Source organism: Miniopterus schreibersii (genome assembly GCF_964146895.1).
Source record: "Miniopterus schreibersii genome assembly, chromosome: 5".
NCBI lineage: Eukaryota > Metazoa > Chordata > Mammalia > Chiroptera > Miniopteridae > Miniopterus > Miniopterus schreibersii.
In genome coordinates, this window is record NC_138106.1 from 25266654 (window position 1) to 25278713 (window position 12060).

The window sequence follows — 12060 nt, forward strand, 5'->3', positions numbered from 1 at the left end:
ATTGTCCTATTTTGAGTAAAGAGGGTTTTTGGGTGAGCCCAGGACGGGTCCTGCAACTGCCGATTTGGCAGGAGATTTGCCTCACTCCACTGCCTTTTGGTTCCCACTTTAAACACACCTCCCCCAGCCTGCGTTCTGATCGGCTCTCGGGACTCGGGTGGGAGCGCGCAGAGCCAGACAGAATAAAAAGTCAGCCTTTTTTTTTTTTTTTGGTCTCCGCTCGTGGCTGATGCGCAGCTGATTCGGTTGTGAGCAGGTTGGTGTAGGAGGGGAAGAGCCACTGCTCCTTCGCCTCTTGGGTGGGCGTGTTGGGGGGTGGGTGGGTAGGAAGAGGGGGAGCAGAGTTAGGCGGGACTGTTGAGCTAACCCCTTGCTCCGCGCCTCAGCTGCGCCCCCAGCCCCCTAGCGTCCGGCCGCCCCCCCAGGGGGGCGCTGGTGGAGGGGAGGGGGCTGGGGACGCCCAGCGGCGCTCCGAGCCTGCCGTGGCCGGGGGCTGTCTCTTTAAGCGCTCGGGAGGAGCCGGGGCGGGAGGGCGGCTGACGCGTTTCCATGGCACCGAGGCAGCGGGGGCTGCCGGGCCGCGGGGCTCGCGCGGTTCCAGTCGCTCCCGGCCGAGCAGGGGCGCGCGTCTCGGCGGCCGCGGCGCGTCGGCGGCTGCCCCGGCCGCCCCTGGTGCGCTCCCGGGAGCCCGTGCTGCCCGGCGAGGCCGAGGTGCCGCCGCGCCCTCCGCGGGGAGACCCGCCTCGCCAGCCTCGCGAGCCCCGCGCGCCAACTTCTGCCCGGCGAGCCCAACTTCTGCGGCGGGCTCGGACTTGCGGAGCGGGAGTGGCGCTCGGCGCTCCGCCGGGGCGGCGGCGGGAGCGGCTCCGCCCCGCGGGGATGACCTCGCGACTGTGGCTCTGGTGCGTGTGCGCCTGGGCGGCCGCCGGCTGGCCTCCAGGCAGCGCCGTCCAGCTGCGGCCAGACATGTAAGTAAGTGGAGCCGGTGCGCCCCGCACACGTGGGGAGAGCGGGCCGCCTGCGCCTCCGCCCCGCCCGGCCCGGCTGCGGCCCCGCGGCGCGAGCGTGCTCTCCGGGAACGGGCGGGGGGCTTGGGCTGCTGGAGGGCACCCAGTGGGGTCGGCGGGCGACGCGAGGCGGAACGGGCAGGACCAGGTCCCCAGCGCGCCATCGGGCCCGGGGCTGTGTGCTCGCCACCTGGCTAATACTTTCTCAGCGCCGGGAAGAATTTCCCCCCCGGATTTGGGGGTGCGCGTGTGTGCGCAGTGTGCGAGTGCCTGTGCGTGTGGCTGCGTGTGTTTCAGTGAATACCCTGGTTTGGAAGAGCGATTGACTAATAAGTCCCACTTTTCTGAAAGGGTTTTGAATGAAATCATGTCGAACAGCGAGTTTTCGTGACATGTGCTTCCTAGAGAGGATGAGTTTGAGTACATGTGTTTCTTTCCTTCTTTTTTCCTTTTTTTGAGAAGTATCTCTGAGTCCGAGGGAGTGGATTATTCCACAGGTTTGATGAGAGGTGAGCCCGGCTCATCTGCCCGAGTGAGGAGCTTGGGGGGGACCAGGGTGGGGATGTCAGAGACCGAATGCAGGGCCGCGCAGATGCTGGCCTCCCTAGGAGAGAAATGGAGAGTGGGGAGCTGACCGAAAGGCATCCTCTGAGGACGGGGCATGCTTTCATTTCCAGGTGACAGGTGATGAAGGCAAGGAGATGCTAATTCTTGGTCACGGTGTCAAGCGTGGTGGGAAGCCCAGGGAAGCCTGAGCCTTTGCAGATCGCCTGGTCGCCTTGACTGGCTGAAGTTTGCACTGAATTCTGTAGTATCAGGGGGATCATCACCCAGTTGTCTGAGAGAAACCAGAGCTAATTCTGCTCAGAGCTAATTCTGCTTTTCCTTTCTCCTCTAGGCAGTTAGGAATAGAGAGCAGGGGATTTTGAACATTTAAACATCGTTGTTCCTTGGCTAGTTTTTTACTTCATCTTTTATTTTCTGAAATGTTAGTATTTTTATAATAGAAAAATGGTTTAGATAAGTACGCAAAGCCATCTATATCTTTCCAGGACTTTATTTTTTCTTGTAGGAAAAAATGCTCTATTGGGGTTGACTGCATTTTTATGTTTCATTCTTGTCACACAGTTTACTGCCTGGTATGGCAAGTGGCACCAACGCTATATCTCGAGACATGGCCAGGGTGTTGGTGGCATCACAGAACTTCTCGGCCACATAGTTTGTAAATACATGTTTGGCAGAAATGCAGGGAGTTCCTGGGGAGGTGATTTCTCTTGCATTGATAAGATGTGTCTTGCTTATTTTTGAAGAGAAGGTTGATTTAGACTTTCCCTCTCCAGTTTATCTCAGAAAACACATTTACTTTGGATAGCTTGTGCTTGCATAAGCCTTCCTTTCTTAGAAGCTGCTTTTTAACAAGCTTGCTGGCTAGCCTCACTCTTACCTTTACAAGGGCTGTTATTAAAGTGGACCCTGGGTTGGTTTATTAGCCATAGAGTCACCCCTGCACACAAGACCAAATAATCCCTTTGGGAGATACTGAAAAATAACAGAAATATCACATCACTGTTTACATTGCTTAACTGTTTTATCTCAGGTTTCAATATTGATACTTCTGTCAAAAAGGTTGGAAGGATGACATTGCATTCTTTTTTTAAAGGACACTGCTGCTGACAGCTCATTTATTTATCAGGTGAGATGAGATTGGATATTAAAACCAGTATAAATTCTTGGATGTTTAATAGAGATGCTCTTTCTGCGGGAGTTATTGAGATGACTCTGATGACTCTGAGTGCTTTCTGAAATCTGGATGGGAAAAAATCCAATCAAATGTGTATTTAGTTCTTCCTGGCATTAGAATTAATAGTTTCTTCAGCAGGAACCATGTTGGGATTTAGTGCTAGGTTTCTGCAGATGCCTTTGCAATTGTTACAGGCATGTGGAATACAACCATGTATAGCCCTTGGCTTCCACACACCGCCTGTCTGTTAAATTAAAAAGAATTCTTCCTAAGATTTTTATTGACCTCTGAGGTCCTTTATCAGTGAAAGCAGGCTTCTAATGAGGTGAGGACCACTAATAGGAATGCATCAACTTACAGACCGGCACTTAAAGGTTATTAACACAGGTGCAAGTTTTATGTAGCTGATCTTATACTTGAACAGATTTTGATGCCGGGGTGACAAGTAAAAAGAAGAAATAACTATGTAGCTAAATAAAGGTCAGCCTAAATTTAATGCATTGTATTTATGGTACATTCCTCCACAGGCAAGCTCATTTTCAAAGGAATTTTATTAATGGATACTCCAACTCTAATGATAATTGATCTGATGACCTTGTCTTATTACATTTAAGGAACCTTGTAGAACAAAGTTAGGCAGATTCATAAAATCAGTATTCCACAAAGAATGCCTAAGGACCTACTGTGTAAGTTGACATTGGAAATCATAGTTAATACTTAATCCATTTGAATTCGTACTTAGATGCCAGGCAAATTTCGAGCCACTTTACATGTATTATTTCATCTTATCTTGTAAAAAGCCCTACGAGGTAGACATTATTTTCATCTCCACTTACGATGAAGAAAGAGACACAGTAAGGTTAAGTTCATACTCCAGGAAGTCACAAGATATGGGTCCAGGTGGTTTGAATTTCAGTGCTGGAGTTCTTAAAAAATATGGTCCATTTCAGAACACCCAGGACCAGCTTCTGTTTAAAAAACATGTATGTTTTAAAATCACTGAGAGAGGTTCTCAGTGGGAGCAGGGCAGGTACCTTCTACATAGTAAGTATTGAGAAACCTATGGATGTTTTTCTGGATGTTGTAAAAGCTACAGGGTTCTCTTGGAATTTGGTGCTGGGTGTGGAAGAGGTTGGGATGCCAGTTGTCCTGCAGTGGGAAGGTAGTTCCTCGTAAGGAATATCTGATTTCTCTCTTCCTCATTGAGACTCCTCAGAAGAAATGACGCTGCTCTCTCATGGCTATATAGGTGTTTGAGTATAAAAATGATGGGCTAGGCTTAAACTGGGAATTGTGGACTGGGGAAAGATCACCTTGGCAATTGCGTTATGAGTCAGAGTGTAGTAACTGGTAATGGTGTTTTGATAAAGGGATATTGAAGAGTTTACTTATGTTAATGGTACTCTGCAAATGTTTTCTAAAGGATTAAATAGAAGGAAATAAACTCTCCTCCAGATCTTTGAGACATCAAAGGAAAATGACTGGCTGTAACACACTCTATTAAAATGTATCCTTTGTGATGCTCTCTTGCAAACACTTGCATAATTATTGCATACAACATGATGGAAAATGGTAAACATGGAAGTGTTGCAGATATCCTACAGGCAGAAGTGCATAAAGACAGATGCCGTAGCTTAAGCTTCTGGGGCTTGAGACACTTGGATTTCTCTAATACTTGGAGGAAAATTTAAAGAGATGTGGCCACTTTGTGACTCAGCAGTCTCCTAGACTGGTCAGGACATCTTACATCCATTCCCTAATGCTGGTATCCATTACAGGCAGTTTGACATGTAAATCCAAAATATTATGCCTAATAAGATAGATAGTGTTTACCCAGCCCACCTCTACCCCACCCCACATATATACAAATATGTTTATCCTCAGTCTTCTGTAGCTGATATAGGAACTTGTGGTCAGTGTGGCAGAGATCTTGATTTTTTAAGAGTTGATAAATTGAGAAGTAGAGAAAGGCAAGGGGCTGTAATAATACAGAATCTTGAAAGGGAACTGAGAAAGTTGTTTCTTGCACCACACACCACGTTGGAATTTGTTTTATTTTGTTTTTCACTTTTCTTATGATAAAGCCTGAAATTAATTAAGCCAGTTAGAGGTGTCTTTTAAAATACAAATAATTTAAGTATGGCCTGTGGTCTGTCATTTACACATGAGTGTAAATTAGTTCAAAAATATTTTTCTTTCTTGTGAGATCAACCACATTAAATGGGCATGAAGTGACCTGGAGAAGGCTGTGTGCGTTCTCTGAGGGTGAGGCATTATTTATAGCAGTTTGTGTTTATTAATATCTTTAATCCTAACAACAGTCATATGAGGTAGACAATACCATCGTCTCTAGTTTTCAGAAGAGGACACTGAGACAGAGAGAGGTTAAGCAACCTGCTTGAAGCTTCATAGCTGAGGGATGATGGTGGGGTGGGCTTTGGACCCATTCTAACTCCAGAGCCCTGTTGCTAATCACTGTTCTCTATGGTGGTCCCTCTGTTTCCAGCCTCTCTGGCCTTTCTCTCAGTCTGGGTCTTTTTACTTATATTCATCAATAGCTGACTTTCCCCTGTTGCCCCAAGTAGAACTAATCCTCACCTCTGCCATGTAGTTTTAGCAGTCAACACTAATCCATACTTTACTGATGAACTTGACATTGTATTATATGAACTTTGTCAGGCTTCCTGTCCTTGGCTTCAGTATTTTTTCTATATCTTTACTTCTTTCCTCTGTGTCTCATGGGAATAAATTTCCCCCTCTTTTTTCAAGGTAATCCCTTCCTTGTATGTTCTAGATCCCATCTTTAAAATTTCTGCCCTATCAGTCTTCTCTTGCTTTTATTACCAGCTCTTTCCTGTCTACGGCTTTGTTCCTCTCCTCCCCAGTGTACCCACGTCTCTTTCTGTCCCATGTTTTAGTCCGTGTCTGTATTCTAAGCTGGCTTGATCTTGCTGCTTCGCTCCCTCACCTTTAGTTTTTCCAGAGCAGCCCTTTGACGCTGCTTCCCTCCTTATCATTGACCACTTAACCCATTGCAGTCAGCCTGCCCATGCGTGCGAAAGCTCCTTCTCAGGCTGGCTCTTGTCCAGCACTCACTGGGCTCTCCTTTTTCGGTTGCCTGCGGTGACTGCCCATCCCTGCTCCCCACCTTTCCACTTCTTCGCTCGTGCTTTTGCTCTGTACACTCAGCATCGTCTGCAGTTCTCGCCTGCTGGCCCGTGTTCCTCTCGCCTGTACACTTGACCTGATTGATCTCTTTCCTTTCGTTGGCTTTCATCATATGCTCTATTCTGATGAGACCCAGACCAGTACATCTAAGCCCCAATCTTTCCAGAGTTGCAGACTTGTATTTTCAGCTATAGATTTATGGTCCCTGTGGGTTTTGGACTCAAAATGCCCTTAGGTCGTCTCTTGTTATTGTGTCTCTACCTTTCCTCTTCCTTAGGTACTTCGCTCATCTTTCCCTTCCTTCCTACTTGAAATGCTATATGTTACTTTTCTCCCAGTTTACTTTGTCTCTATGAGCTTTTGGTAAGCTGATTGTGGAAATGCCTTTGTGACAATTGGGTAACTTGTAAATTAATATTTATATTCCTATCAGTTGCCAAATCCTACAAACACTAGCATTGAAATGCCTCCTGAATTAGTTCACCTTCTTGCTGCCAACACTCAAGCTCAGCCATGCTATTTTTACTCCTGGACTATTACATTTGTCTCTTGGTTGGTCTTCTCTTTCATATTCTCTCAGTCCTGTTTATTTTTATAGACTCGATTTAATTCTCATCAAAGCAAAGACCTACTAACATCATTTCTTTTCTGAAGAGCTTTGATTATTCATGGCAAAAAACTTCAAGCATCAGAATTTTATTCTTAAATAGACTTCTTATATATCAGGAACAGTTTAAGTACTTTTCATATTTGAAATAATTTAATCCTCACAACAACCCTATTAGAAGGTTATACTAGCGTCTACATTTCGCGATGAGGAAATTGAGATCCAGGGACGTTAACGTTTTCTGGCGTAATTGCATGGGAGAGTGTGGAGCTCGGGGGTGTTTATGTATTAATAACTGTAAAAGCTAGGACGTGAATCCAAGCCTTTTGGCTCTAGAATCTGTGCTGTTAACTACTGCACTGTGTTCAAGATCCCGTCTTCCTGGCATTATTCAATCTTGTGAACATTTATTCGGCACTCCCTTTTTCCTTTTTAACCTCACCGAGGATATGTTTCTTTCTTTATTGATTTCAGAGAGAGGGGAAGGAGAGGGAGAGGGAGAGAGATTGAGGCGAAGAGAGAAGCATTACAGGTTGCCTCCCAGCCTAGGTACGTGCGCAACCCCGCAACCCCTTGGAGCGTGGGACCATGCTCCCACCAGCTGAGCCACCGGCTAGGGCAAGCACTTTTTTTTTCTCGCCACCACTTTTTCTTTTCTTTTTTTAAAAAAATTATCTTTATTGTTGGAAGTATTACACATGTCCCCGTTTTCCCCCCATTGGTCCCCTCCACCCTACATCCACCCCACCCCCAGGCCTTCCCCATACCAATGTCTGTGTCCATGGGTTATGAATATTATGCATATAAGTTCTTTGATTAATCCCTCCCCGCCACTCCCCCCCCACCCCCGCCTTCCCTCTGAGACCCCTCAGTCTGATCCATGCTTCTGTGTCTCTGGATCTATTTTGTTCCTCAGTCTGTTTTGTTCATTTCATTTTGCCTTTAGTTTCTTTCTCCTTGTCAAGAACTATATACAGTGTCTAGATTTCAGTCTCCCTACAAGGTAACAAGTTAGTTGCTTAATGTATGTCCGATTTCTTTTCTTGTTAGTTCCATTTGGCCAGTACTTTGCTAGCCTTTGGGGTTACAGAGAAGATAAGGTGACCCTCTGTCCTTTAGCATCTCATAGACATGGGGGAAGACCGACAAACCGCCCAGAGCCTACCCAAAGCACCGGCCTAGATGGGATGTGTAACCTAGCTGGGGGGAAGAACAGATTCAGGGCCTCAGTATAGGTTTCCAAGATTTTATTTGTTTTAACTGATTTTTTGAGTACAGGTTAGATGGGTGGTAAAGATGGTGCTGGTGGTGGTGATGTTTTCAGTTGGCGGGAAGAGCATGTACAGAAAGGCAAGATCTGCCCTTTAGGAAAACCATAAATAACTTTCTAAATGGTGGGATTGGAGGGAAGAAGGGGCCGCAGTCGGGCAGCTGAGACGGGCTATCTCAGGAATGGTCCCACATATCAAACTGAGAATTTGGATTTTGCAGTGGACCAATGAGGAGCAAGGAAATGACTGACTGAAGACAGGGGAGTGATAATCAGATTTGTGCTTGAAGAAGCCAGAGCAGAAAGCCCAGTAAGGAGGTTCTTTGAGTAGGAAAGGGAGAAGTAGTGTGAGTATAACAAATAAAGGAGTAGTGGTGGTAATGAAAGGAAGGAACAGGTTTAAAGTTTTAATATCAAGAGGAGCTGATAAGTGAGTGGAATTGAGCAAGTGAGAGAGAAAGAAGACTTGAGGGTGACCCCTGGATAATGGAGAAAATCAGAAACAGGGTAGAAGGAGGAGCTTTGGTGGTGACCATTGGACACCTGTGTATTTGGGGGATTCGATGGAGTCTTTCTGGGGAGCTCCACATAAGGGCCTGAGGCCAGGAGAGTGGTCTGGGCTAGAGCTACATTTGGATGAAGTGGCAGGAGACTAGTACATACATAGAGGGAGGAGAGCCCTAGCCAGTTTGGCTCAGTGGTTAGAGTGTCAGCCTGCAGACTGAAGGGTTCTGGGTTCGATTCTGGCCAAGGGCATGTACCTTGGTTGCAGGCCCACCCCAGTCAAGGTGCATGCAGGAGGCAACCAATCAGTGTCTCTCTCTCACATCAATGCTTTTATCTCTCTCTCTCTCTCCCCCCCCTTCTACTCTCTCTGAAAAATATCCTCATGTGAGGATTTAAAAAACAAAGCAAAAAAGACCGAGGAGAAAATATTATTTAAGAAGGAAACCTGGGAAATTTTAGTATATGGGCGGAGGCAGATGAAAAAGGGCGTAAGGAGGAGATTAGGAAACTACCTGAGAAGGAGGGAAGGAAAGGCAAATGCTGTGGAAGCCTCAGGAACAGGAAGTGAAAGAGAAACGTAGACAGTGTCACTGCTGAAAAAGAATTGACTTTGAGTTACCTAAACAAACCTGATGGAAGAAGCTTGTTCCAGTTGAGAAGTCAGCTCTAGCAGCCCTCACTTTCGGTCACGTTGACAAGAAGTGGAAGCTCCTGGAGAGAGGCTGCGTGTGTTGGCGGTCTGCATCCTTGCATGACTAAACATTTACTATGTATCTGCCATCATTTTCAGCCTCATTATTCCCATCGCCAGAAATGACAGGAGAAAGGCTGCCTGCTGTACTGCTACAGCAGAGTTAATTACAGATGGGACACAATCTAAGATCAACTCACAGTAATCAAGACGTTTTCCGTGGTTCTGTGGAGATGGTAAAGATGTTGGTAAGATCAAGTTTCCACTCCCAAGGAGCTTGTAATCAAATACTGTGCTTTTGTTGTAGGATAGTTAAGTACCATAAAGGACTTAGTCCAAAGTATGACTGTAATTTAAAAGGTAAGAGGAACCAAATTCAGGAGAGGAAATCATGGGCAGCTTCACGGGAGCGGTGGCATTTGAAGGTGAGGTGTAGGATTGGGAGCAGAAGAGCTTTCGTTACAGGAAGAGAGCAGAGCATGGCAAGGCTTTGGCAGCCGAGTATCTCCTGGGGACGATACACACTGTAACTGTTGTTGCTGTCATTGTCCCCATGCACTTGCAGCTCTCCCCTCATCAGGACGCCACAGAGTCCCCAAATGCAGGTCACACTTTCCTGCTGTGGGGCCTTTGCTCTCAGTGAACTTCCTGCCTCCTCTGTCTCTTCCAGGTCAGTCTCTAAGACCCAACACAAAAGTCATCTATTTCATGAATACTTCCATGCCCCTCAGATAGGATTGATTGCATGTCTGTCTGTGTAAGCAGTCAAACTGGCATTTTTATTTGACATGATATTTGGAGATCTCTAGTTTCTTTAAAGAAATCTATTTGATAACCATGTGATGGTGACGAGGACATGTTTGGAATTAGTAAAAGCGTTTCCTGCCGACTCTTTGTAAAATCGGCTCCTTGGATATAAATTATGTGGCTTGTCAACTCATGATCTAGGAAATGTTTTCTGTCACTCTTCAGTGGACAGTCTTCAGTGGTGTTTAATGTTCCTCCTCATTGACACGGTTAATTAAGAATTGACAGTAATTCTGAGCTTTAGTGGATTTTGCTCTTGAGGAAAGAGGCAATCCCAGGAGACTTGAGGTTTGGTTTCTCTGAATTATTGAGAAAACTCTTTTCATGTTTTAATGTAGTGGATTCCAACCGGGGGTAAGACAACCTAATTATGAATAGTTTTTTCTTTCTGGAGCCCAGAGCACTAATATTCATTCACAGTACTTTGAATACGAAGAGTTTGGTTTATAGACAAAAGTACGTGATAATAAAATGATAGTCAAATTGTATTCTTTATTTATTGTGGAGTTTACACAAATTTTGTCTAGGCTGGCTTACAAATTTCAAAAGATAAGAAACTGTTCTCAGCATGAATAAACTGGGAATGTATCTTGACATCAAAAATTTATTTTCCAAAGCACTTCACGGTTTACTCATGCTGAGAACCACTTCTTATCTTTTGAACTTTTGAACTCTCCCTGTATCAGGATGAGCAAAAACGAACATGGGTTTCCTTTTAATGCGCTAGTATACCACATGCAAAATAAAACAAGGAAAAGCGACACAGCAATACACACCGGCTAATTCTGTGATAACAGAATTGTATTTGTATTGGGCTTTAGGCATGTTCTGTGCAATACTGAAATGAATTTTGAAATAGGAAGCACGGAGGCAGCAGCCATTGAAAGGTGTGCCTTACATCTTTTGTAAGGCACATTTTGCTTGAATTCAACTGACAGTAACAAGTCAGGGCCAGGAAACAACTCAGTCAGCACTCTCCTTCTTTCATAAATCTATTTACAGTAGAAACCCCATTAACATTTTAATTGTTTCACAGCTAAAGTTGCTCTCTGTGCCACTGTTAAAGGGCTCAGGTTCATTAAAATTTAAGGGACCAGGGAGTTCACAGTCTACTCTAATGACCTAGTGAAGGTTGTAAAGGCTCTAAATATATTTTTGGCTCACTGAACAACTGAGGGATTCTCTGTAGTGGCTAAGTATGCTCCCAGGTAAGTTGCTGCATTGCTCATTTCAGTCCCACCAGAAAACTCCCTCTGCTCCCTCATCTGAATTCTAGAGTCTCCTAAAGTCCTGTTGAGCATTTTCTGCCAACTTTTATTGAGTTGCCCACATTAATTCTACAGCTAGATTTTAATTTCATTGAGGCCAAAGTATGAGCCTAATAATTGTTGCATTAAAATTAGTCACTGATAATTGAACTTCAACCCACGTTTCTGCACTCCCTATATTGCTCCCCTTAGGTAAAATAATGTGCCTCAAACTGGAATTATCTATAAGCTTTGGGAGTCCCTGTTCTGGCTGTGCTACAAATTAGCTGTGTGAGACTGTAACCTCTCTGGTCTCTAGTTTCCCATTTTGTGTGTTTAAACCCTGGTATGCTTCAGCAGATACAAGTGCTTGAAGCATTAACCAGATTAAACATATGTCCCTAATGTGTCTTGTTATATACAATTATTTAAGATTGAATACTTAAATATAGGGGAAGTTCTGCCCAAGACAAAAGATTTTCTGGTTGGTTCCTGCCTATGTTAAGCCTGCCCTCATAAGATGTAGTTAAGGAAGGATCTTTATTTCTGAATAACAGGTGGATAATAATGAAACCCTTTCAATTGCTTATAGCGAGAAAATTTGGTTTTCTATGGGAAAACAGCTGGGGAGAGAGATAGACTAACACAACGATCAAAAGCTTTATGTCATCAAAGTGCATTAAAAACCAGGGAGACCCGAGATCATCTTGCTATAAATGGTTATTTGGGGGTGCTAAGGATCTGTTCTTTCTTTTTTTAAAAAATATATCTTTATTGATTTGAGAGAGAGGAAAGGAGAGGGAAAGAGAGAGAAACATCAATGATGAGAGAGTCATTGATCAGCTGCTTCCTGCACGCCCCCGACTGGGGATCGAGCCCGCAACCCGGGCATGTGCCCTGATGGGGAATCGAACCCCAGTCGCCTGGATCCTGGGTCGATGCTCAATCACTGAGCCATGCCCGGCTGGGCTAAGGGTCTGTTTTTAATCCTGGGACTGGGTGTGATAATAGGATG

General features: G+C 45.1%; 1 protein-coding gene across 1 annotated transcript in view; it reads left to right on the forward strand.

The window, feature by feature from the left end:
- Positions 1 to 549: 549 nt before the first annotated feature.
- The window catches only part of LOC308557943 (uncharacterized protein), a gene marked incomplete at its 5' end in the record, with an annotated part of 483857 nt that continues 472346 nt past the window's right edge, over positions 550 to 12060 (forward strand). The window contains one exon of the mRNA XM_081138834.1: positions 550 to 968. Within this exon, the coding sequence (XP_080994960.1) occupies positions 550 to 968 (419 nt within the window). The remainder of the gene's footprint in view (positions 969 to 12060) is intronic.